This window comes from Brassica oleracea, chromosome C5, assembly GCF_000695525.1.
Source record: "Brassica oleracea var. oleracea cultivar TO1000 chromosome C5, BOL, whole genome shotgun sequence".
NCBI classification, from domain to species: Eukaryota; Viridiplantae; Streptophyta; class Magnoliopsida; order Brassicales; family Brassicaceae; genus Brassica; species Brassica oleracea.
This window is the reverse complement of record NC_027752.1, coordinates 45,052,233-45,073,268: the sequence shown is the minus strand read 5'-3', so window position 1 is coordinate 45,073,268 and position 21,036 is coordinate 45,052,233. Positions and strand designations below refer to the sequence as shown.

Here is a 21,036-nt window from a genome sequence, read left to right as displayed (position 1 = left end):
GATTAACCTAAAATAGCTCTATTGAACGACTTGGAACCTCGAAATGAAAATTTAGTTTTTATAAAATTAAAATTAAAACCAAAACCAAAACCTATGCAACAAAAGCAAATTTACTTAAAATAGAAGGGACTACACAAACTATGGTAAATCTTGTTGCAGCGGATTATTTCCCTAGTATTTCGAATTGCACACAAGTTTTTTCTCTAGTTGCTTTATGGGTTTTTGACTGTCAAAGACTGAACCTTTGAAGAAAGGTTGTGCTGCTAAAACTCCAAAACTTCTTCAAAGCAAGGAAAAGGTGGATTTTGACCCTTCTATTTTTTCTTCATTATATGGGTGTTGTGATGATGTTAATGTTGGTGTGAGTTACAAGAAAAGAGTGTGCTTTCGTTCTTTGTATTTTCTAAGACACTTCCATGATTCTTCTTCAGTTTCTAAGATCTAAAGGGTTTCTTGATGTTAAAAGCTAAAATCTTTTTAGAAGAAAAGATGTTGTTGTTGTCCCTCTTTCATTCTTGTCTATGTGTATTAATGTATTAAACCCTAGATTGTCTTTCATTCATACGAAAAAGAGTTGCTTTTTTTTTTTGTTGAAGTTCACTATTCTTCTTACGTTTCTGAAATTTTATGGGTTTTAGATGTTAAAGATTCGAACTTTTTCAGTGAAAGTGCGTGACATCTTGTTTCTCAGTTAGCTTTTGGGTTTCCACATTTCTTGTTCGTTTTCTGAAATTTATGTTAAAGACTAGATCTTTTTCAGCGAAAGTGCATTTTATCTCATCTTCGTTCTCGGTTAAGTTTTCTTTTTGACTGAGCTTCACTGTTCCTCTTCCGTTTCTGAATTTTTATGGGTTTTAGATGTTAAAGATTAGACCTTTTTCAGTGAAACTTACTCGATGATATCTATCTGTGTAGGTGATCGTTTATCTCTGTGTCGAACAAGATGTACAAAGGTTTACTTGGAGGTAAACCCGGCAGAAAAAATCAGAATGCCCAAGCTAAACAACACGCTGATGAACTAAAAAAGGCTGAAGGATCATCTTCCAAGATAATCACAGAACCAATGTACAGAAAGGTATATCTTACCATTTTATTATTTTTGATTAAGATATCTGAATTAAGTGTTCTAAGTTTTACATTGGTGATAGGTGTTCCATGACATAAGGAAAGATTGGAGCTTAGGAACTGGACAGATTATTGGACCCGTAATGAACCAAGGTTTAAAAGGTAATATGTGACTTTACTTAGAATCATATAATCAAAAATAGTTAAAATTATATTGTAAATGAACTAACTAGCAATTGTTAAATTTAAAATGTAGATATATGTTGGGCTGTCTGTTTTTCTCGCCTTTCACAGGCTAATCACAACATAGACAATCCCAATAATCCACTTGAGTTCTCTTACAATGATTTGATCAATCAAGTGAAGCCTAAGAAGAAAGAAGAGTTAGCACTGTCCAATCTCAAAAAAGCTTTTAGGCTTATTAAAGACCCTGGAATGTTGAAAGTGTCAACAACAAGACATGGAGCAATGGTAAACTTTTGCATTATTGCGTGATTATTTTGTATTAGCTAGTGCATCTTTATAGTTATCTAACTAGATTGTATGTATTTACATTTTACAAGGCTGGAGGAGATAAAGGGCAGCGTATTGCATTTGACTTTGATCTTTACGAAGATGTTGATGCTGCGTACATTCAACAGTTGTTGGATGACTCCTATCCTGTTGCACTGAGGTTACAGTTGGATTTTCAATTTTCATCAAATAAGGGGGAGGTTAGTACAGAAGTTACATAAATTTTATGTAGTTATGAGTTTGACGTGGAATGACAATTGTGTTAGATTTTCCACTGACTTTGGATTATTTGAATAAGCTAATAGTAAATGTTAAATATTTTTCATGCAGATCTACTATTTGCCAAGGAAGGAGATCATTACCCCGAGCAGTCGACTACACAGCATTATTCTTATGGGTCATGGAATAACTAAAGAAGGAAAACTCTATTTCATTGGTCAGAATTCATGGGGTACAGGATGGGGCTGTGAAGGATATATCCAAATAGTCATTGAAGAAAAATGTGACATCATTTGTCTCAAGCATTAATCAGCAGGGTCTTCAGACTTTTTCAAGTATCAAGGTTGCGAGACATGAAAGTTTTTCCTATTTGGTATTGATGAATTTCTTGTAACCACAAAGAATGATTGTGAAACTCACTGTTATTTAAAGAATCTTTGGAGATAGTATTTAAAGTATTTTGTAAACAAATAGTTGATGACTCAGAAAATAGGATGAATAAACTTATGATAATATGATAACATGCTAGTTCTATTCATTGTTAACATGTATAGTCTAGTTCTATACAAGACTTGATTAGTCCAGCCAACACTAAACATTTTCATAGGATATCCTTGACATATAACTAAAACATAGTTTTAAATCCAGGAAATATGCAAATAATTTAAATGTAGAGCTTGACATACAAACTAAAACATAGTTTTAAACCCACGAAGTATGCAAATAGTTTAAATGTAGAACATAAACAAGAAGCATTGTTGAATCTCTTTTCACTGCTTCCTTCCCTTCCATCAACTTGGTTACCTCATTCAACTGCTCTCTTCCATAGCTTCAGTTTTAACTACCACATTGACAATAAAAAAAAGGAAATCAGATGTGAACTGTGAACCGACTGCCACTAAATACGATCAAATGCTCTTCTAACCAAGTGAAGAAATTACATTTGCATCACAAATAAGAGGACATCCATAGCAGGTTATTATGCTATGTTTAAAATTCTCTATTCTAGTCCAACAAAGAGTGATACACGATGAGTATGAAAAACTGAAAGCTATACATTACCCCTGTATAGGTGGTGGTGGAGCGGGTCTGCAAAAGATGGGATAAGTAATGCCTGCAGACCAAACCACCTTAGCTTGATATTCCACGAGAGGCGCATCAGGAGAGTCAGATTCTCTTGCAGCAAAGGTGATGTAGTACTTAGTCTTGGCTCCTGGGTCGAAATTAGCCCTCAATACATGCTCTAATTTCACATTCTTATTGTTTCTTCGGTTGTGTTTTTCAACACATTCACATGCCATGTTCCCGACGAACTCCCGACCCGTGATACCTCCATACATTTTCGTTTCAAGATCCCGATGCGAGGCTACAGCAATTCCAGACCAAGTGTACAAGGGGAGTTTATCAGATGACTCAAAGAAACCCTTAAAAAAAAAAAGCAGTGATCTTTAGCTGTTAAAAAAAAAACCATAACAAAAATGATGATAATATTACTACCTTGGTTTCGATGACCGTGCGATTGTAATAACGTGCTCTTTCCTGTAGATCCTCGTCTGAGTACTCGCTGTCGTCAGAGGGATGATATTCCCGCCCATCGAAACTATCCTTCTCCCAATAGAAATCACTACCTTCCTCCTCCTCTTCATCTCCGTCGACTTCCTCTTCGCCGGAATCCTCCTGGTCAACGCCGGTGGAAGTTTCCATTGGCTCCTTCTCGATCGACGATTCCTCGCTTGATTTTGTATCCATGTCGATTGTCAAACCCTAATTTCCCCTTTCGATCCCAATTTGTTTTTTTGTTGGTCTTTTTAAGTTGAGCTCAGAAGAAGACACATGTTTATTATGTAATAAAACAAACTTTTTATCTTATTTACATAATAACCCCTTCCTTTCTTGCATATTGACAATATAATACAATTTGAGCGGCCCAACGTCAATTGTGACTTTTTTGGCGGTCGAAAATCTTTATTTAATATGCAACTAATGTTTTAAATTCATAAATTTGTTATTGGTTTTGATTCGATTTAAAAAATCTAGATATCCTTAAATTTTTGATACAAAACAAAAATTTATAATTAATAATCCGTTAAAACCAAAATAAATCACATATAAAAAAAATTACATAGTCATATATCTGCTTATCTACGAATAGAAGTATATCTACAATTAATTACAGAGTAGTAAATGTATAATTCTATATAGTTATTAATTTTACATATAATTTTAATAATTTCATTAATAAAATTACTTTTAAAAGTATGAAATTAAGAAAGAAATATAAAATCTTTATAAAACCTACAATTGTATAAAAAAATTTATGCTTTATAAAATAAAAAATAATTTTAAAAATTTATTAAACATATAGTGTCACTAATTTTTTTGTTTTATACTATAAATAAGGTATTTTATGAAAAAAAACTTGTATAGTTTTTTAGATTTACTTGTACTAAACAACATAGACGAGATATTCGTAATCCGTAAATATTTGCAAATATCTATAAAATTTTCAGATATTTGTATTTTTCAAAATAATACAAATCTAAAAATTAGATATCTGTAAATTCTGTAGCAAATCATAAATTTACGGTATTATTTGCTATGTGCTCACCCCTAATCCTAAGTTTGCATCTGCTGACATATGTAAACTGATATTGCATGTTGATGTCAAGTTAAATAGTTGTTAGAACATTTCCAAAAGTCCTTTTATTTTAGAGTTTGGCAAAACCTCAAATATAAAGTTTGTGGATGTTTCTCTGCAAAAGCAAAATCTTATACTAAATCTTAAATTTTTTGCATTTTATACAATAGTCTTTATACTTAATTTTTTTTAACTAAATGCATAAATCTTTTACATTAACTATAAAATATATATACAAGAAAAGTATTATAAACAAAATGAGTAAATAAAAAATTATATTATAGTAAAATACTGTAAGTAAATAAAAACATACCAAATAATTCATTAAAATTTAAATAAACGAAATAGTTATTTATTATAATTACTTCCATAATGATCTTATATATAATCAATTAAGGCAACTTGATATCACGTTTATCTTTAATAATAATGTTATGCATAATAATGTACGATGTTATTATACCATGTAATAATATTATTTAGCCTTTGTATAATATTTGTTTTAGTATTAATGAAATATTTTGTATCAAAAAGGATTAAACAAAAAGATTATTAACATTATTTGAAAGTTATACAAATAAAAGGACTAGAAAAACAAAGAACCTTAAATAAAAAGAACATTATTTGATGTTTCACTGTACAAATATTAAAAAAAAAATAAGGTTTTAAAATTGCTTTTGAAATACATAAAATTTTATATTTGAAGTTATAAAGAGGTTTTTGGAGATACTTTTAATGTTATGTATATATACGTTTGTGATGTGCGACTAATGTTGGCTTATGATGAGCGACCTGTATAATGTGACAACTGACAATACTCTCCATGTAAAAACTAACGTAGAAACGAGTAGTCACTTTTGTACTCCGAAATATTGTCTAGCTGTTTTCCATTATTGTGAGTTTGTGACAACCTGATTGGATCAAAGGGATGGTCACTGTTGGAAGATAAAATAAAAATATTATATCATTGTAAATAACGCAACAACTGAAGTGAAAAAATCATGTCATCATATATATGTTCTATCATCTTTTTTTTTTTTTGAGCAACACATGCTCTATCATCTATGCAAGCTGAAGAGTGAAGAGAGATTTTATTGTGTTGTGAGAGCTTCGTGGATATATAACAGTATCTTCTCTTGTGTTTCTAAGCATTGAAACATCTCAGCAGTGCAGCTAATTATATGTGCAAAAATCTATATTAAACTTTTGTTTTCTTCACTAATGTCATATTTTTTTTAGTACAAAGATAAGAACAAAAAAGTGGGTTTACTACGTTATTTGAAAATCCATAACAAATTATAAAATATGTGAATTTCTGATAGAATTTATTTATTGACGGTGGCAAATATGTCTGATAGAACTTATTTATTGAATAAATATAAACGTATTTTATTCACATATCTGTAGAGTGAAACCCTAATTCTTTTCACATGCAGATCATAACAACCTACCTTTATCATATTTTTAGCACGTTCAATTCTTCCTTGTAAAAAGAGGAAAACAATTTCACGGTAATGCCATCACTTTCTACTTCATGTCACGTTGTATCATATAATAACATTAATTTATATAAGCTGAGTATGCGTATATATGTATATATATACATATATTTGTTTGTATGTATCAAGTAGTGATACTTATGGAATTTTCATTCATCCATTTTTTGGTTCTCTATTAGCTTAATAGTGGCTTCGGCAATATGCGTCGTGAATATTTGAGTTTTGTAAAATTAAATTTGCTTGCATTAGTTTTCTTTTTTTTTTTTTTTTTTTTTTTTTTTTTTTTTTGCTTGCATTAGTTTTCAAATATAATAAAAATCAAATTTTCACTGTATATCTAATATTTAAATTATTGTCTGCTAGTGAGATTCCCTACTAAAATAAGATATTTCATCATATCTAGAAGACTAGAACTTGGGGTTTAGATAGGATGTGTGAAAATATGGGTTGGGTTTCCACTTTACGAATTTTTTAGTTTCTTTTGTGAGATAAAATATACAAAAACAATTTTAAATAGAATGGAATGATGTACTATGTTAGAAAATATGTATTAAAGGTTATATATATATATATATATATATTAAACAAATCTAAGAGATGTTTTTCTTTAAACCCATCACTTCTATTGCCAAATTAAGACAATTTAATATAATGTGTAATGTATAATAGGAAAATTTTATTCATAAATCTTATTATATTAAGTATTAATCTTTTTGCTGAATTTTTTCTAGCAAATAATTGGAGTTGATTGGTAAATGTCGTAGCTTTAATTTTTTTTATTTAAGATTTAAGTTGTAGATTTTGTGATTTTAACTTTAAATTTTATTGTTGTAGGCTTATTTCAAAGTTTTAAAAGCACTAAATATAAAACTGTAGAAAATTTGATTTTTAGAGCCATTATATATTTTTTTAAAGATTTTGGACACTAGCTTTAGTTTTTATTAATATTAATAAAACTTATTTGCTTCAATTAACACTAGCATCCAACACCAATCACCCTCGATGACTACATCGCACTATAAAAGGCGACCAAGAATATTTGAACTTCAACATTAGACGAAAATTAAAAAACTCCACCGTTAAAGTTACTATTTATTTTTTTTACCAAAAAAAAAAAGTTACTATTTATTTTCAGAAAGAGAATGAAAAACACTTCCTTGCAAGTTTTGCTACCTTTTTTTTGTTATAACTTTAGTGTGATTTCAAAGGCTTTCTAGACCCAATGACTAATCACCAAAAAGTCCATAGAAATCCAGGTTTTTTTGCCACTTAAAATGTCCATGGGTGACTAAGAGGAATCGAACCCATGACGGAAGTTCCAACTGAAACCCATTTACCACTAAGCCAAGACCACTTGGTTAGTTTTGCTACTATTTTTAGCTTTTTGCTTTTGTCTTTCGTAAGTGCAATTTATTTTCCAGTCTTCATTCAACATTTTTTTTCATTTTGTAGTTTACTACTATATAACATCATATATTTGTATGTTAAAAATAAGAGAATGATTTTTTGGAATCAAAACACGTGTTACATAATATAGGAATCTTGCTTCAGTTTGAACTTATTTGGTTTTGTTTTTTTTTGTTTATCATGAAGAAAAGATAAGGCATGAAAAATTAGTTGAAGTGAATTTCTCCAAAGATCTAGTAGTAGTCCAAGTGATCTAAATTGTGTAAGTCCCTGTGAACCAGATACTCCACATTGTGATGCTGGGATCGGAAGTAATTTTTAAAAAAATGTATATGCTTGAAAGAAAACCATAATCTGTGAATAAATCGTATTCATTACTTAAATTCCATCTAAACTCAGTGCGGATTCTTAGTTACTTGATACTTAAATTAGTGTAGTACACAAGTCTTTCTTGGACATAGAACACAGTACAAATCAAGATAGTAGATACACTACAAGTCTAGTCCAGTACAAATCAAGATAGTAGATACACTACAAGTCTACAATCATACAACAGCTTGGCTACCTCTTTTAAAGGATAGCGTCCATCGCTTCCAACCAGCACAATGGTAAGATAAAATTATCAATAATAATAATCCAAATCAAACATTTGAAAATCTCAGCAATGCAGGCTAATTATATGTGCAAAACATATATAGTATTACAGTTTTGTTTTCTTCACCTAATGTCACATATATCTAGTACAAAGATAAGAACAAAAAGTTTAGATGCACTATAATATTCGAAATTCTATATTAAATGGTGACAACTTGATATGCTTTGATATTATGGAAAGGTTGAAAATATTTATTTATCTTATTAAAACCAAAGAGATTTTGTTGCCAAAAATGTGCCAAAGAGATCTATACGAATTAGCTTATAAATTTTTGAAATGTAATAAACTTGTGTTGTCAAATTCATGGTCAAACATTTCCATATTCTAATCATGCTTTCCATATTGGATTAAATTCATGGTCAAATCAAATCTAATATTAACTCTTCAAGATATCTGGTCAAACCATAACGTACCATTGCACTATATAAAGAACGATGAAGAATTGTTAGCAAAATTATAATATTTTCTTTGGAGAATGAAGAACGTTTCCTTTAAATTTGTGTTCTTGGTTGCTCTTCTTTCTCTTGTCTTTCGTAAGTAAATCTACTTCCCAGCCTGTAGCTATTTTCGTAAACACTCTTCACTTTGTAGTTTAATACATTAACGATGGAATCATATATGTTTACAAAAAGAAGAAATGATAATCTATGCAATTAAAATCCATGTTACCTTTTAAATTCATGTGATAGGTTACGATCAAGAAGTTTTACATGTGAAATCTTTTTTTTTTTTTTTTGAAACACGTTTTACATGTGAAATCTTCTGATGGAGATTAATTAGTCTTTTTGTATTTTCTTGTTTATAATTTTTTTTTGCTTGACTAACATATTATCACATTTGTAGGACAAGATCTTGTGGAGGGTAGGACATTGGTTCCAAATAGAGGCGGCGGGAATTATCACGACCCGATTTGTAATCCGTATGATCCAAATTGCAACAAACCTTGTAATCCAGAGAATCCAAATTGCGCCATGAAACAAGGTGACATGGATACAAATAGAGCCGACGGGAACTATCACGACCCGCCTTGTGACCCGTATTATGATCCAAATTGCGTCAAACCCTGTAATCCAGAGAACCCAAATTGTTAATAGAACTAAGGCATTGGATAAGGTCTAATAGGATATTTATTAAATAAAATGTGAATGTATTTACTCTCATATTTGTAATTACATGATATTTCATATTCATAATAATAATATTACTTACGAGTAATCAAAGATTATTGTAATTTCAAACACACCAAATCTTTTATTCAAAGGAAAAAAATAACACAGTGTAGAAATATTCTTTTTAATCAAGATTTAAGCATATACAAATCCATGCAACGATCTTCACATTACTCTGTCATCATCATAAACAACTTCATTAATAAAATCCTACAGAAACCAAACATTCAAACCTCTGTTCATCGAAATGGAGCCAAAGGGCTAGGGCTGTTGGGAACCCTAACACACCTCAGCTCTCTACAGACTTGATCCAACATCCCAAGAAAATCCCTAACAATCACAAAGATCCTCAACGGGTTCTTGTCATCTCCCCTCACGTCTCCGTGAAAATACTCAGCGATCTCTCCAACCCTCTCCATAATCCTCTCCTCGTCTTCCCTCAACTCCTCCAAGCTCTTCTCTCCGTATCTCAAGAACGAGTTCATCGAACTAACAAACGCTCTGTTCTCTTCGTTGCTCGCTAGACACCTCAACTGCTCTAGCCCGTCTCTCAGATTCGACACCGAGCTAACGAGTCCTTCAAGATCAATCGTTGCCGTCTTCTTCACGTTACGTAGCTCAGTGTTAAGACCCGAGACGAGATCTAGCCCCATCCTTCTGTAATCCTCCTCTTTCTCCTCGGCTGTTCTGTTTTTGTTTGGTCTCTGGTTCATAATCCGTCCCATGATGCTGTCTGAAACCCTGATTCCCTCGGACCTAGATATCTCTTGCACGACGAAGTGGAGCAGAGTTGTCTTCCCATCTGTGCCCTTTACATCAGATAGCTTGAGGAGAGCGTCAAGCTTGAAGGCTTTTGCGCCGCCGCGTATGGTTCCTACATTCATCCTGTTACCAGTCTTGAGGACAGCTTCTAGAAGCTTCAGGAATAATCTGCTTGACTTCAGCTCCTTGCAAGCTTCCTAATTAGGTAACTTTTAGTATTAATCACCCTACCTTGTACTGCAAGCAATCAACAAATAAAGATAAATGAAGTAATACCTCAAGCATTGAGAAGGAGTTTCTGAGATGAACCACTTCGTCTTCAAACGTTTCTCTATAAAGCATTGCTTCAGCTCTTTGAAACGCAAATGGAACTCCCACAAGCGCCCTGAGAAATTTCTCAGCCGAGCCAAGCTCATCTACTGCTCCTTTGTAGCTACACAGCTTTAATTCTTCTTCTTTAGTAGGTACCATCTTCACCAATGCTTCTAGTTGCTGTAGACACAAGCCTTCCCCTGAAACAAAAGAAACGGTTGACAATCAGACCAAGTCTGCACTAAGTCCTATTGGAAGCTAGATTTTTTTTTTTAAATAATACTCCCTCCATTTTATTTTAGATTTTTCACGCAAATTGAAAAAGGTACTAAATTTAATACTCTTACTCATAATTAATATATTGTTTTATTTGATTATGTTAAGTAGTGAGTGTAAGTGTTACAAAAAAAAAAAAAAAAAAAGTAGTGAGTGTAAAAGCTATGAGTAAAATTAGAGAACTATCACATAAAAACATTTAATATTAAAACGACACTTAAAATGAATCAAATTTTAAATTTTAAAATAAGATATGAAACGAAAAGAGTATTAAGTTCGATGGGATGGATTGATCTTGGTTTTACCTTTCCCCAAGGCAGAGCAGATTTGATCAGCCGTTGCGTTTAGAGCTTTCAATAGAATGGTAAAGTTCTGAAGTCTTTTAGGTTCAAGAAGGTGTTTCCCTGGCGATGGAGTCTTACACCTCCCGTCTTCGTTCTTAGTGGAGGTTTGCATTGTATACCCAAATAGAGACTCGATCATCTCTTCATCGAATCTGTGTCATCCCACAAGACAAAATACACAATCAAACATTGTTGATTGTGGTTAAGGGACCAAAAGAAAGTTGTAAACTTACTCAAAAGAGCTAGTTCTGATCTTATCCCAGACCATGGTCCGGTCCGGTGTAGCCCTCACTTTATCCCAGTGAAGTGGTTTCAGCTTAGGTAACGGAGCTCCGTCTTTACCTAACGGTGTACGTTGAGAGAAATCAAGAGACAGAGGAGGCGGCGGCGTCTTGTTCGTTACTTGAGGTTGTTGTAGCGACCGTGGCGGCGGCGGCGGTGGTGGCGGCAGAGGTTTAGAGGATGAAGCAGAAACTTTTGCTGATAACTGCGACGAAAGCGTCTGCGGTTTAGCCGTTTCCTGCGAAGACAGAGTGTGAAGAAGTCCTCTGTTTGAAAAATGCGGAAGCGGTGGTGGTGGTGGCGGCGGCGGATGAGATATTCCTGAATGCTCAGGAATATCTAGTTCCCGTTCTGAGAAGCGTTGAGAGGATCCAATACCAGAGACAGAGGAAGAAGAAGCGTTCGAGAGTCTTGGATTTGAATACTGAGAGCCACCACCAACTGAATGAAAAGACTCATCATCCTCCTCTGAAGCAGAAACAGAGTGCTCTGTTTTATCATCACCATTTTCTTGCACCGACACAATCTCTTTCGTTGAGTAACTACCAGCATTGTCCGAATCTAATAAAATCTCCGTTTCCATGCTTGTCTTAACCTCTTCTTCACGCAACTCATCATCATTCTCCGTTTCTTTAACGGGAACAGAGCTCTGTCTCTCCAAATCGACACCGACCGAGTTTAAATACAAGAAGTCGAGAGTCGGGTTTATGCTAACCTTCTGAGACTTCCTCTGTTTCCGTTTAAACGACAGCGTTTTACCGTTCTTCTTTCTGACTCTCAAGCAGAGACAGAGCACCACAACTACGCAAACCACGAAACCGATCCCACAAGCCGTTGAAACGACCAGAGGTACAAAAACTCCACCTTTCTCGTGTTTCCGACTCTGAATCTCGTGTTGTCCCGGCGGATGCGTCCGTTGAGGCAACGGACGACGGAGATGCGGCGGGATTGGCCGCTGAGGAGCTGGAGAGTACGCCGGAGACTCCACTGGACCACCGTTTGGATACGGAGACGGCGACGGAGCCGGCCAAGGAGACGCGGCGAGGTTTCTTCGCCGGGGAGTAGAGGGTTTGATCAAATCGAGTAAAGCTTTGAACTTTTCCAAAACCGCGAACTTTCTCTTCTCGCCACCGTCTTCTCCGACGAGTTTTCCGATCTGGGTCCGGTATCTCTCATCAGCAGAAATGCTACAGCATTGTAATGATATTGCCACTACAATGATCATGAGAAAGATCTGACGAAAGTAAACCATCTTTTATGCTCTGTTTACAGATCTTTTCTTATGTAATAAAAAGGACAAATCTTCACATCTATAAATCACAAAAAGGAAACCAATTTATTATACAAAACACTCTTTTTATTTATAAAATCTTTGGTGTTCTTTTGTTTCAGACTTTAATGCTACTCCAAGGAACCCCTGAACTCTGCAACTGTAGTTGTACTGGTAATGCTATCACCTTCTTTCTCCGTTAACTCTCTTTGCAGTGTAACACTTGCTAAGTTTTGCAATTTATACATACCCACCAGTTTAATAATCTCTTAAATAAAAAAATATCTACTTTTGTTATTAAACAAATTGAATAAATGGACTAATGTCAGTTTTAATATCATTAGATTTTGGCATTTTGCAGTGTGTTAAAAGTGAGAAGCTTTTTAGTTTAAGTTGAACACTGCTCTTCTGTTTAAGGAGGAGATTAAAAACAGTTTTATAAAGAGACAATCTGATAAGACCATCCGCAACGCTGTTACTCGGTTAAGGTTTTTAAATTATTATTTATTTTCTTTTTAGTTAAAAAAAAAAAAAAAGGAAGGAGCCAATCGTGAGATCCCACGTGACGGTGGGACCCACACACAGTAACAAGTCTGATCCTTAGCTAAGAATTAATTTGACACAAAATCTTAAATTTTGCAAGATCCACACACTATTATAATATTTTTTTGCTAAAGATTTTTCATTTTTTTTGTTAAAGATTCTAATTGGACTTGCCCTAAACAAAGGAGAGAGAAGCACGGAGGTGTTGGTGTGAAGTGGGTCCTGGCTATTGTTGGCTTGTAGAAACATTTGGTAATTTACTGTACAAGCTTTCCTTGTTCCTCTCAACCCACCATTGTTTTATGAGGCAAATACAATAAAATTTATTTGTATTTATTGTATAGAATTTATTCTTGTGTTGTATATGAATGTGTATATTTTTTCATAAAAAAATCTGAATGTGTATACGCATACCTAATTACATTCACATGTTTTTCTTACACATACCTAATTACATTCATATGTTTTTCTCATTAGTTATTTAAGGGGGTTTTTAATAACTCTTTGAAAGCTGTTTGTTGTGGTAGTTTTAGTGACAGAATGTGTAACTTGGCATTCCAGGTCAAACTTAAGAGTTGGAAAATATTGTTAGAAATATGTAAGATATTTAAATGAGAACATAAATTTCTGTATAGAAACAAGATAGTTATCAAACAGTATGTTATAAGATATTATTGTGTCTCGTTTGGTCACATCCTCTCTGGCTCTCTCAGTCCTATATGAAAGATTGATATCTTACTACAGAGACAATAAGAGAAGATAAATAATTCACCCGTATGTATTATAATCTTACATTTATTCTTACGGTTTCTGTTTCCGAAGCTTCTGATGAATTAAAAAACTAAGAACTTTAACTGGGTTCTGGTATAACAGACCAATAGGTGGGTGGTGACGAAATATAATTGAAACAATAATTGAAAAAGCTTCCCAAAGTGAGATGGTTACTTCATAGTTTCACAATGTAGGTGTGAAAGATTGTTTGGTAGGATATGATGTTGATTTCCTTTGGGATGTTCTAATATTAGTTTAACATAATGAACTGCTTTTAGAAAGGTAGCTTTTGATTGCGCTTTTAACTTTTAAGAATAGTTCTAAATAAATGATCAAAGTAAGATAAATGATTGCTTGGTATCTAACATATCGTATGACATGTGTGTCCTACGAAATAAGCATTGGAGTGATGAGAGATTGGATTAGAGAAATGTATTTACTTTTTCAAAAAAATTAAGAGGTTAAGATTCTGAGAATTGTGTTTCAGTCCAATCTCTCATCACTTCAATGATAGACGTCTAAACATGGGAATGTAATTATTCGTAGTAGATCCACAAATTTAACTATTGAGATTGAAACTGAGATCACTAGATTTCTATACCATGTTTGTTACCAATTGTTTTCACTTTTATTATTTGGTTCAGTTAACTACTTTGTGTCAGCAACTTTGACCTACGTGGGGCCAAAAGCTGGATGGACTTGTCTTGAATGATATTCAACGTATATACAATAATTTCTCTATTAAAAGAGAAGTACCATTTTTATCTACTATTTAGAAGTCTACTAGGACCATTTCATTAATCACACTGTCAAATCAGACGTTTTCAGTTTTGGAGTCTTGCTTCTCGAAATAATCGCTGGAAAGAGAAACAACGAATTCTTATACTACAACGAAGAAAGCCTTCTTTTCTATGCGAGTCTGACAAATCAAGTTGTATTGTTCTTTAATTTCGTAATTAAATAATAGAATGCTTTGATTTAAATAAATTATCATCTACCACTAAAACGGGTTCAAATTTGTTAATCATGTCAGATTTGTTTTATACAAATGAAGTTATTAACATATGTTAAAAATTTATTTCTACAGCTATATATTTTCAAAAATCATATGTTGAAGAATATTTTTTATTTGATGATTTCAAATTATGAAAACTCGAAAACGTAATAAAAAAGGTAAAATGTATAAAACAAACCCCTATATTAATAAAGTAATAAGAAACTTAAACAATAAAATTAAAAAGTTATAAAATACTAAACACTAAAATATACTAGGACCATTTCATTAATCACATAATATGATATAATAATTAATAGGAATATTAATAATAAATTAATTTTAACTATAGATTTGAATTTTATTTTCAGTTATAACAAAATCTGTTGAGAAAAATCTAACAAAATCCTACTAAATTTTTAAATAATTTTTATTTAATATTTGTTTAATTAATTTCGTAATTAAATAATATAATGCTTTCATTTAAATAAATTATCATCTACCACTAAAACGGGTTCAAATTTGTTAATCATGTCAGATTTGTTTTATACAAATGAAGTTATTAACATATGTTAAAAATTTATTTCTACAGCTATATATTTTCAAAAATCATATGTTGAAGAATATTTTTTATTTGATGATTTCAAATTATGAAAACTCGAAAACGTAATAAAAAAGGTAAAATGTATAAAACAAACCCCTATATTAATAAAGTAATAAGAAACTTAAACAATAAAATTAAAAAGTTATAAAATACTAAACACTAAAATATAAATTGTATATTTAAATTTATATAATAATATTAAAATTAAATATTTATAAAATGAAAATATACCCGCACTATGTGCGGGATAAACTCTAGTTTGTTATTATTGGAATAGTATACATACTTTTTCCGATTTCCGACGAATATTATACAAACCCGGTTCTCTCTTTTCGTCAACATATACAAACCTCAAAAAAGTATATACATATTCTTTTATCACAAAAATATTTACATTGAACTTGCTTTAAGTCAAAATAACCTTTATTAGCTCCGTATTTCATGGTATAAAAGTAGATCACTTGAGACTGTCGATCGCTGATAAACAATGCAACTGTATATTTTATTCAAGATTAAATATAAAAAGACAATGGGACCAACAACTGAAAACACCAGTATAGTATAAACCAGAAATATAACATCAATTTAATGTAAAATATATTCCTGGTCATAATAATTAGCAGCTATATATGTGTATCATAAGTATATTCGACTACCGTGATTCTCTAACAAATATATATATACGTTATGTAGCATAAGAACTAAATCGACGATACATTCATCCTACGCGGTCATGGTACCGTAGATCACGTAATGATAACGTGAATCATTACATTTTTTTCAAAATGTGGGTGTTACTTATCAATCAAATAAACTAAACGAGTTTAGAAGTCAAAATATTTTAAAGTCAACGTATTGAGAACACCAGTGTGACTTGTGAAACCATGATTTGGGGATGATTTTTGCAAAAAGTATCTAACTTTTTGTCATAATTAAAAGTTGATAGCGGAAAGTTACAACTTTCTGTCAGCATTTAACAGAGCCATTTCAAAAGAGTTTATCAATCTATGTTATGTCTATATCTAGTATAAAAATAAAAGGAAATCCATATTTACAGAGTTGTTTGTACCTACTTTGCCTTGAGAATAAAGTAAAGAAACATTTCAGAGAAACATTTCAGAGAAACAAACAAAAATTTAAATACAAATATACTAACCAAATGAATTGTCGGATGTATCACATGGTTGCTATAGAGAGGTTGTAGATTCAATTCGACAGAAAATAATAATAAAATAATCAATTTATTACTTTTTTTGTTTTTACAGAAAAAAATCGAAATTAAATAATTGCCGATTCTAGGAGACGTGATTGGGTAAAGGGTTTACAGTACAATTGCGAGATTTGTCTCTGTCACGACTCACGCGTACGCAATTGATTAGAATCTGTCCCTTTTCTTTTAATAAATGCTAGTTAAGAATGCTCACCCAACAATGGTGCCACTTTCCATAAACGGGACTAATTAAAGGTTTCCTTTACAAGCCCATATCCATTAAAAAAGGCCCATTATAAATACTCGAAATAACTGATAGAATCTGTCCCTTTTCTTTTAATAAATGCTAGTTAAGAATGACCCAACAATGGTGCCACTATCCATAAACGGGCCTAATTAAAGTATTCCGTCACAGGCCCATATCCATTAATAAAGGCCCATTATAAATAGTAGACAGTTGGTTTGTTGTTAATACATTTCGCGCTTCGCCGCAGCTTTCAGGCTTCCATGGCAATCCCGCCATAAAATCACTGAACCAAAATTGATTTTCTTCACTGGGAGAGAGAGATAGGAGATGGAGTTTAGTATAAGCGGCAACGCGCTCAAGACTTTCGCTAGATCCATAATCTGCCTCGCACGCGTCGGCAACGAGCTCGTCGTTCAAGCTTCCCCCACACAGGTGCCCCCAGATCCGGACCTGTCTCTTCCCTGTTCGTCTATATTCGATTTTCGTTCGATCGTAACTCTAATTTAGACGATTTGGATAGCAATTGGTGAGCCGATTGCAATTTGATTTGACTAGATGTTGATTTCGTAAGTTAGTACAGACGGTTAGGGTTACAATTGGGATCTGTGAGGTCGATGTAGAGAGTTAAGCTGAATAGGTTTGATTATTAGCCGGTTTAGGTTGGTTTACTGTACATGTAATTTAATCATGGTTTAGTCCGGTTTAATACTTTACTTTATATACTTGTAAATGATAATAGAGTTTGAACATCATCAGAGAGAAATGTAAAAGATGATATTATTCAATCTCGTTAGTTATCAAATGAGTCATTTACAAGTATATAAAGTAAAGTACTAAACCGGACTAAACCATGATTAAATTACATGTACAGTAAACCAATCTAAACCGGCTAATATTGATTGTTTATAAATTCTCAGATTGCGACTAATTTTCTTTTGATTATGCAGTTGGGATTGCACACTTTGAACGCTTCGCGTTCTGCGTATCAGTCCATCACATTCGAGTCGAGTTTCTTTGATGCTTATGCTGTTCAAGGACCTCAAGCTCATTTCAGCGTCCTTTTGAAGGTACTTTTGCTTATTTATCATGAAGTTTTTTTTTTTGGATGGAGATGGATGAGTTCACTGGTCTAAGATATTACTTCTCCAGGCTGTTTGTTCTGTTCTTAGGACACCTGTCGCCAGCATTGATCATATGACTGTGCAGTTGCCAGATCATGACGCGTCTAAGGTCAAGTGGGCATTGGAATGTTACAGTGGTACATTCCTTAGTTTTTTACACGTGTTTATTAGATAATAATAGCGTTATCTAATTTGTAACGTTTTAGCAGTTTAGAGATTACCTTTAAGACTATGATTATGATGTTGATTTGTGTGGAGCCTTGTTTGAATTTGTTTAATTTGAATGTCTCTTTCCAGGTATGAAGAAAACATATTGGATTACTTGCAATGTGGAACCAGATATACAGCATCTGTCGCTTGATAGGAGTAGGTTTCCCAGTAGTTTAGTTGTGCATCCTCGGAATCTGAGCAAGTTGCTTGGGAACTTCCAGTCATCCCTCCAAGAGATTACAATAATCGCTACAGACCAAACTTCTTTTCCCTCTGATGCTGCAAGTGAAATAGGTGGGAAAGCTGTTGAGTTCCGGAGCTATGTGGATCCGACCAAAGGTTAGGAGTATGGAATACTCAGGCTCCTAGTGTAAGGCTGCTAATAATTGTCTTTTTTTTTTTCAAACGCAGATGGTGACTCTTTGTTGCATACTAAGCTATGGATAGATCCATCGGAAGAATTTTTGCAGTATACTCACGCAGGTGATCCTATTGACATCACATTTTCCTTGAAGGAACTAAAGGTATAACCTTCCTCCACCTGAAGCCTGGTTTGAATTTTATCCAACTTTCTTTGTGTTGATGAAGAAATGTCTTCAATAACTTTCAGGCCTTTCTTTCATTCTGTGAGGGCTGTGAAGCTGACATTCATCTCTTTTTTGAAAAAGCTGGCGAGTAAGAACCATCTCTTTTCCATCATTAATTAATCCATCTTTCTATGTTACCTTGATATCTTTTAAGTTCAAAATGTTTATGGTCTATAACGAGTGGATGTGCTTCTCAAACATGCTAGCTAAATTAGCCATGTAATTTGTTTGCCAGGCCAATACTGATGGCTCCAAAATTTGGGTTGGGTGATGGGTCAAGCTCAAGTTTTGATGCCACACTCGTTCTCGCGACGATGCTTGTGTCTCAGCTTCAGGAAGGGGTTCCGCCAGGACCTCCGGAAGCAGCGAACTCCACGGGTGGCCTTGCTGCCGAGCAAGTGGGATCAGAGCCTCAAGAACGGACTAGACAGAGTGCCTATGAGCACCCATCTGATCACACACGAGTTTGGTCTGAACTTTCAGGTAGTAACTAATCTAATGGTTGTGATTATTTGTATTCATCATTTTGTCTGATAACTAACACCTTAGTAACATCGATGCCTTTCACAAGGAACTGGCACTAAGAGCGTTAGCGGTTCTGGAGAGAGGCCACAGGCTCAGGGACAACCAGACATGAATATCCAAAGAATTAGAGATATGGAAATATCAAAAGATGGACCACCAGCTGGAGACAATGCTCCCGGACCTTCTAACTCGTATCCTTCACAATCACTATTACCCTACACTACTTGGCCTGTTTAGCTGTTAACCATTAAATCATAGTCCATAACCGCTTAGCTAATATCTAATTGTGTAGTTGCAATTGACTTCTAAGTTGCACTTCTTAGCCATATCTCTTGTGACTGTTCTTCTTTCTGTATATTCTTTGTTATCTTTGACTTGTTGTCAGCCAACGTCCCACACAGATGGACCACGCGGAAGGATCTCGAGGTACCTTCAGAAAAACAATTCTACAGTCTTGTCTTTGTTACTTATCCTAAAAAAAATTTATTTCTCTGTCACTTGTTCCTCAGTACGAGCTGAGAACAACCAAAGCTTCTCCCAGCGTCATCCTAGTAATTGGGTAGACGGAAGTGAGGATGAAGACGAGGACGACGGTGTTGAGGCGACGCCACCTCATAATGAAGATTATTAAACTCAAAAGTCTATTCCCCCTTGTAAGTCATATCATTTTAAATGTTCTTCAAAAGGTACCAAACACTATCTCTCTCTTTATACGCTTAGATAAGTAAAAGATAGCCAACAAATCCAAAGAAACAAAATGTAATCATGGAATCTTTGTTTTAGGAGCATTACCTCTGCATCACATTTTCTCCTTGCTAATTAGTCGATTCCATCAATTATTACGTATGATAAGTTTCTATCTATCTTGTGTTATGTTTCTCCAAAAAAAAAAGTATAGAAATTTGTCGTCGCATTTCTAAATTCTAATCATTACTACTTTTATAAATGTTTAACAACCATATTTTGAAATAAAATAAAATAATATGATTTGTTAGTAATCTATCAAACATATTTGAAAACGCAATCGAATAAAAGCAAAATTGTTATGAAAAATGTGGATTGCTATTAACCAAATGGCCAAACCGTGGCCCATGGAGAGAGAAAGTCGGCGGCCCAAAGGGAGAGAGAGTGGCCGACCTTAGACATAGGATAGTTTCCTTTTCTCTTCATGTTTATCTTTAAGAGGTTTTTTCTTTTTCCTTTTTCCTTTAGGATAATGATTTGTACTTTTTTCTTTTATCTATTCATTGTAACCCCTATATAAGGGAACACTTTGATTGAGTAATAAGAGATATAGACACACGATTTTCCCCTATTGTTCACAACACGTTATCAACACGATAGCCTCTGAACCCTGAGACCAAAATCGAAACCTAAAAGCCTAAACCGGCGACTCAAAACCTAAACCCTAATCTTGTTCATTCAAGAACTCAGGAGATTCATCTTGAATCCCAAAGCTTCTCAGATCACGTTCCAGATCAGAAGAACCGCCATCCAGCTCGCGATCGAACCCGAAGTCCGCGACCGACCCGAGACAATCCGATCCCCGAACAGCTCGCAGCCGAGACGCCTCCAGCCCGCGATCGACCCCATCCGCGACCCGATAGGAGGCAGCAAGCGTCCGATCATCTCAGCTCGAAGTCTCATCCATTCTCAGGTGGTCCGGTTCTAAATCCCCTACGAAACAAAGATATAAACATAATCTGAGAACCTAGATCAATTAAGAACCCTAATTCCATCATTATGGAAACAATGTCTTGATGAAACCCTAAAAGAAACCATAAGATTAAAATCGACAAGTCTTAAGAACTAG

General features: G+C 33.7%; 5 protein-coding genes across 6 annotated transcripts; 3 read left to right on the top strand and 2 right to left on the bottom strand.

Annotated features, from left to right (window-relative positions):
* The first annotated feature begins 218 nt into the window (after nt 1–218).
* LOC106294324 (cathepsin L1-like) lies at nt 219–2,108 on the top strand. Its single transcript, XM_013729881.1, has 6 exons — nt 219–298; nt 916–1,075; nt 1,149–1,227; nt 1,322–1,536; nt 1,629–1,778; nt 1,909–2,108. Exons 2-6 carry the CDS (start codon nt 944–946, stop codon nt 2,104–2,106), a joined length of 774 nt encoding a protein of 257 aa, XP_013585335.1. The 5' UTR covers nt 219–298; nt 916–943; the 3' UTR covers nt 2,107–2,108.
* A 265-nt stretch (nt 2,109–2,373) lies between these two features.
* On the bottom strand, nt 2,374–3,615 carry LOC106292587. The gene is made up of 3 exons (XM_013728201.1): nt 3,295–3,615; nt 2,860–3,221; nt 2,374–2,638 (listed from the first exon to the last, which is right to left on the bottom strand). The coding sequence occupies exons 1-3, from the start codon at nt 3,544–3,546 to the stop codon at nt 2,635–2,637; spliced, it is 618 nt and encodes a 205-aa protein (XP_013583655.1). The 5' UTR covers nt 3,547–3,615; the 3' UTR covers nt 2,374–2,634.
* Nucleotides 3,616–8,463: 4,848 nt separating this feature from the next.
* LOC106343929 lies at nt 8,464–9,123 on the top strand. The gene is made up of 2 exons (XM_013783289.1): nt 8,464–8,529; nt 8,840–9,123. Exons 1-2 carry the CDS (start codon nt 8,472–8,474, stop codon nt 9,085–9,087), a joined length of 306 nt encoding a protein of 101 aa, XP_013638743.1. The 5' UTR covers nt 8,464–8,471; the 3' UTR covers nt 9,088–9,123.
* LOC106343928 (formin-like protein 11) lies at nt 8,970–12,672 on the bottom strand. 2 transcript variants are annotated; one of them, XM_013783288.1, is made up of 5 exons: nt 11,093–12,672; nt 10,821–11,011; nt 10,204–10,439; nt 9,399–10,124; nt 8,970–9,059 (listed from the first exon to the last, which is right to left on the bottom strand). In XM_013783288.1, the coding sequence occupies exons 1-4, from the start codon at nt 12,391–12,393 to the stop codon at nt 9,405–9,407; spliced, it is 2,448 nt and encodes an 815-aa protein (XP_013638742.1). In that variant the 5' UTR covers nt 12,394–12,672; the 3' UTR covers nt 8,970–9,059; nt 9,399–9,404. The 2 variants fall into 2 exon arrangements, with proteins under 2 accessions (XP_013638742.1, XP_013638741.1); XM_013783287.1 differs by lacking the exon at nt 8,970–9,059 and having other exon boundaries at nt 9,291–10,124; nt 11,093–12,671.
* Nucleotides 12,673–17,013: 4,341 nt separating this feature from the next.
* Nucleotides 17,014–20,108, top strand: LOC106292871 (cell cycle checkpoint control protein RAD9A). Its single transcript, XM_013728541.1, has 10 exons — nt 17,014–17,212; nt 17,728–17,847; nt 17,930–18,038; nt 18,199–18,450; nt 18,523–18,635; nt 18,722–18,786; nt 18,934–19,181; nt 19,270–19,414; nt 19,609–19,649; nt 19,733–20,108. The coding sequence occupies exons 1-10, from the start codon at nt 17,108–17,110 to the stop codon at nt 19,852–19,854; spliced, it is 1,320 nt and encodes a 439-aa protein (XP_013583995.1). The 5' UTR covers nt 17,014–17,107; the 3' UTR covers nt 19,855–20,108.
* Nucleotides 20,109–21,036: the final 928 nt, after the last annotated feature.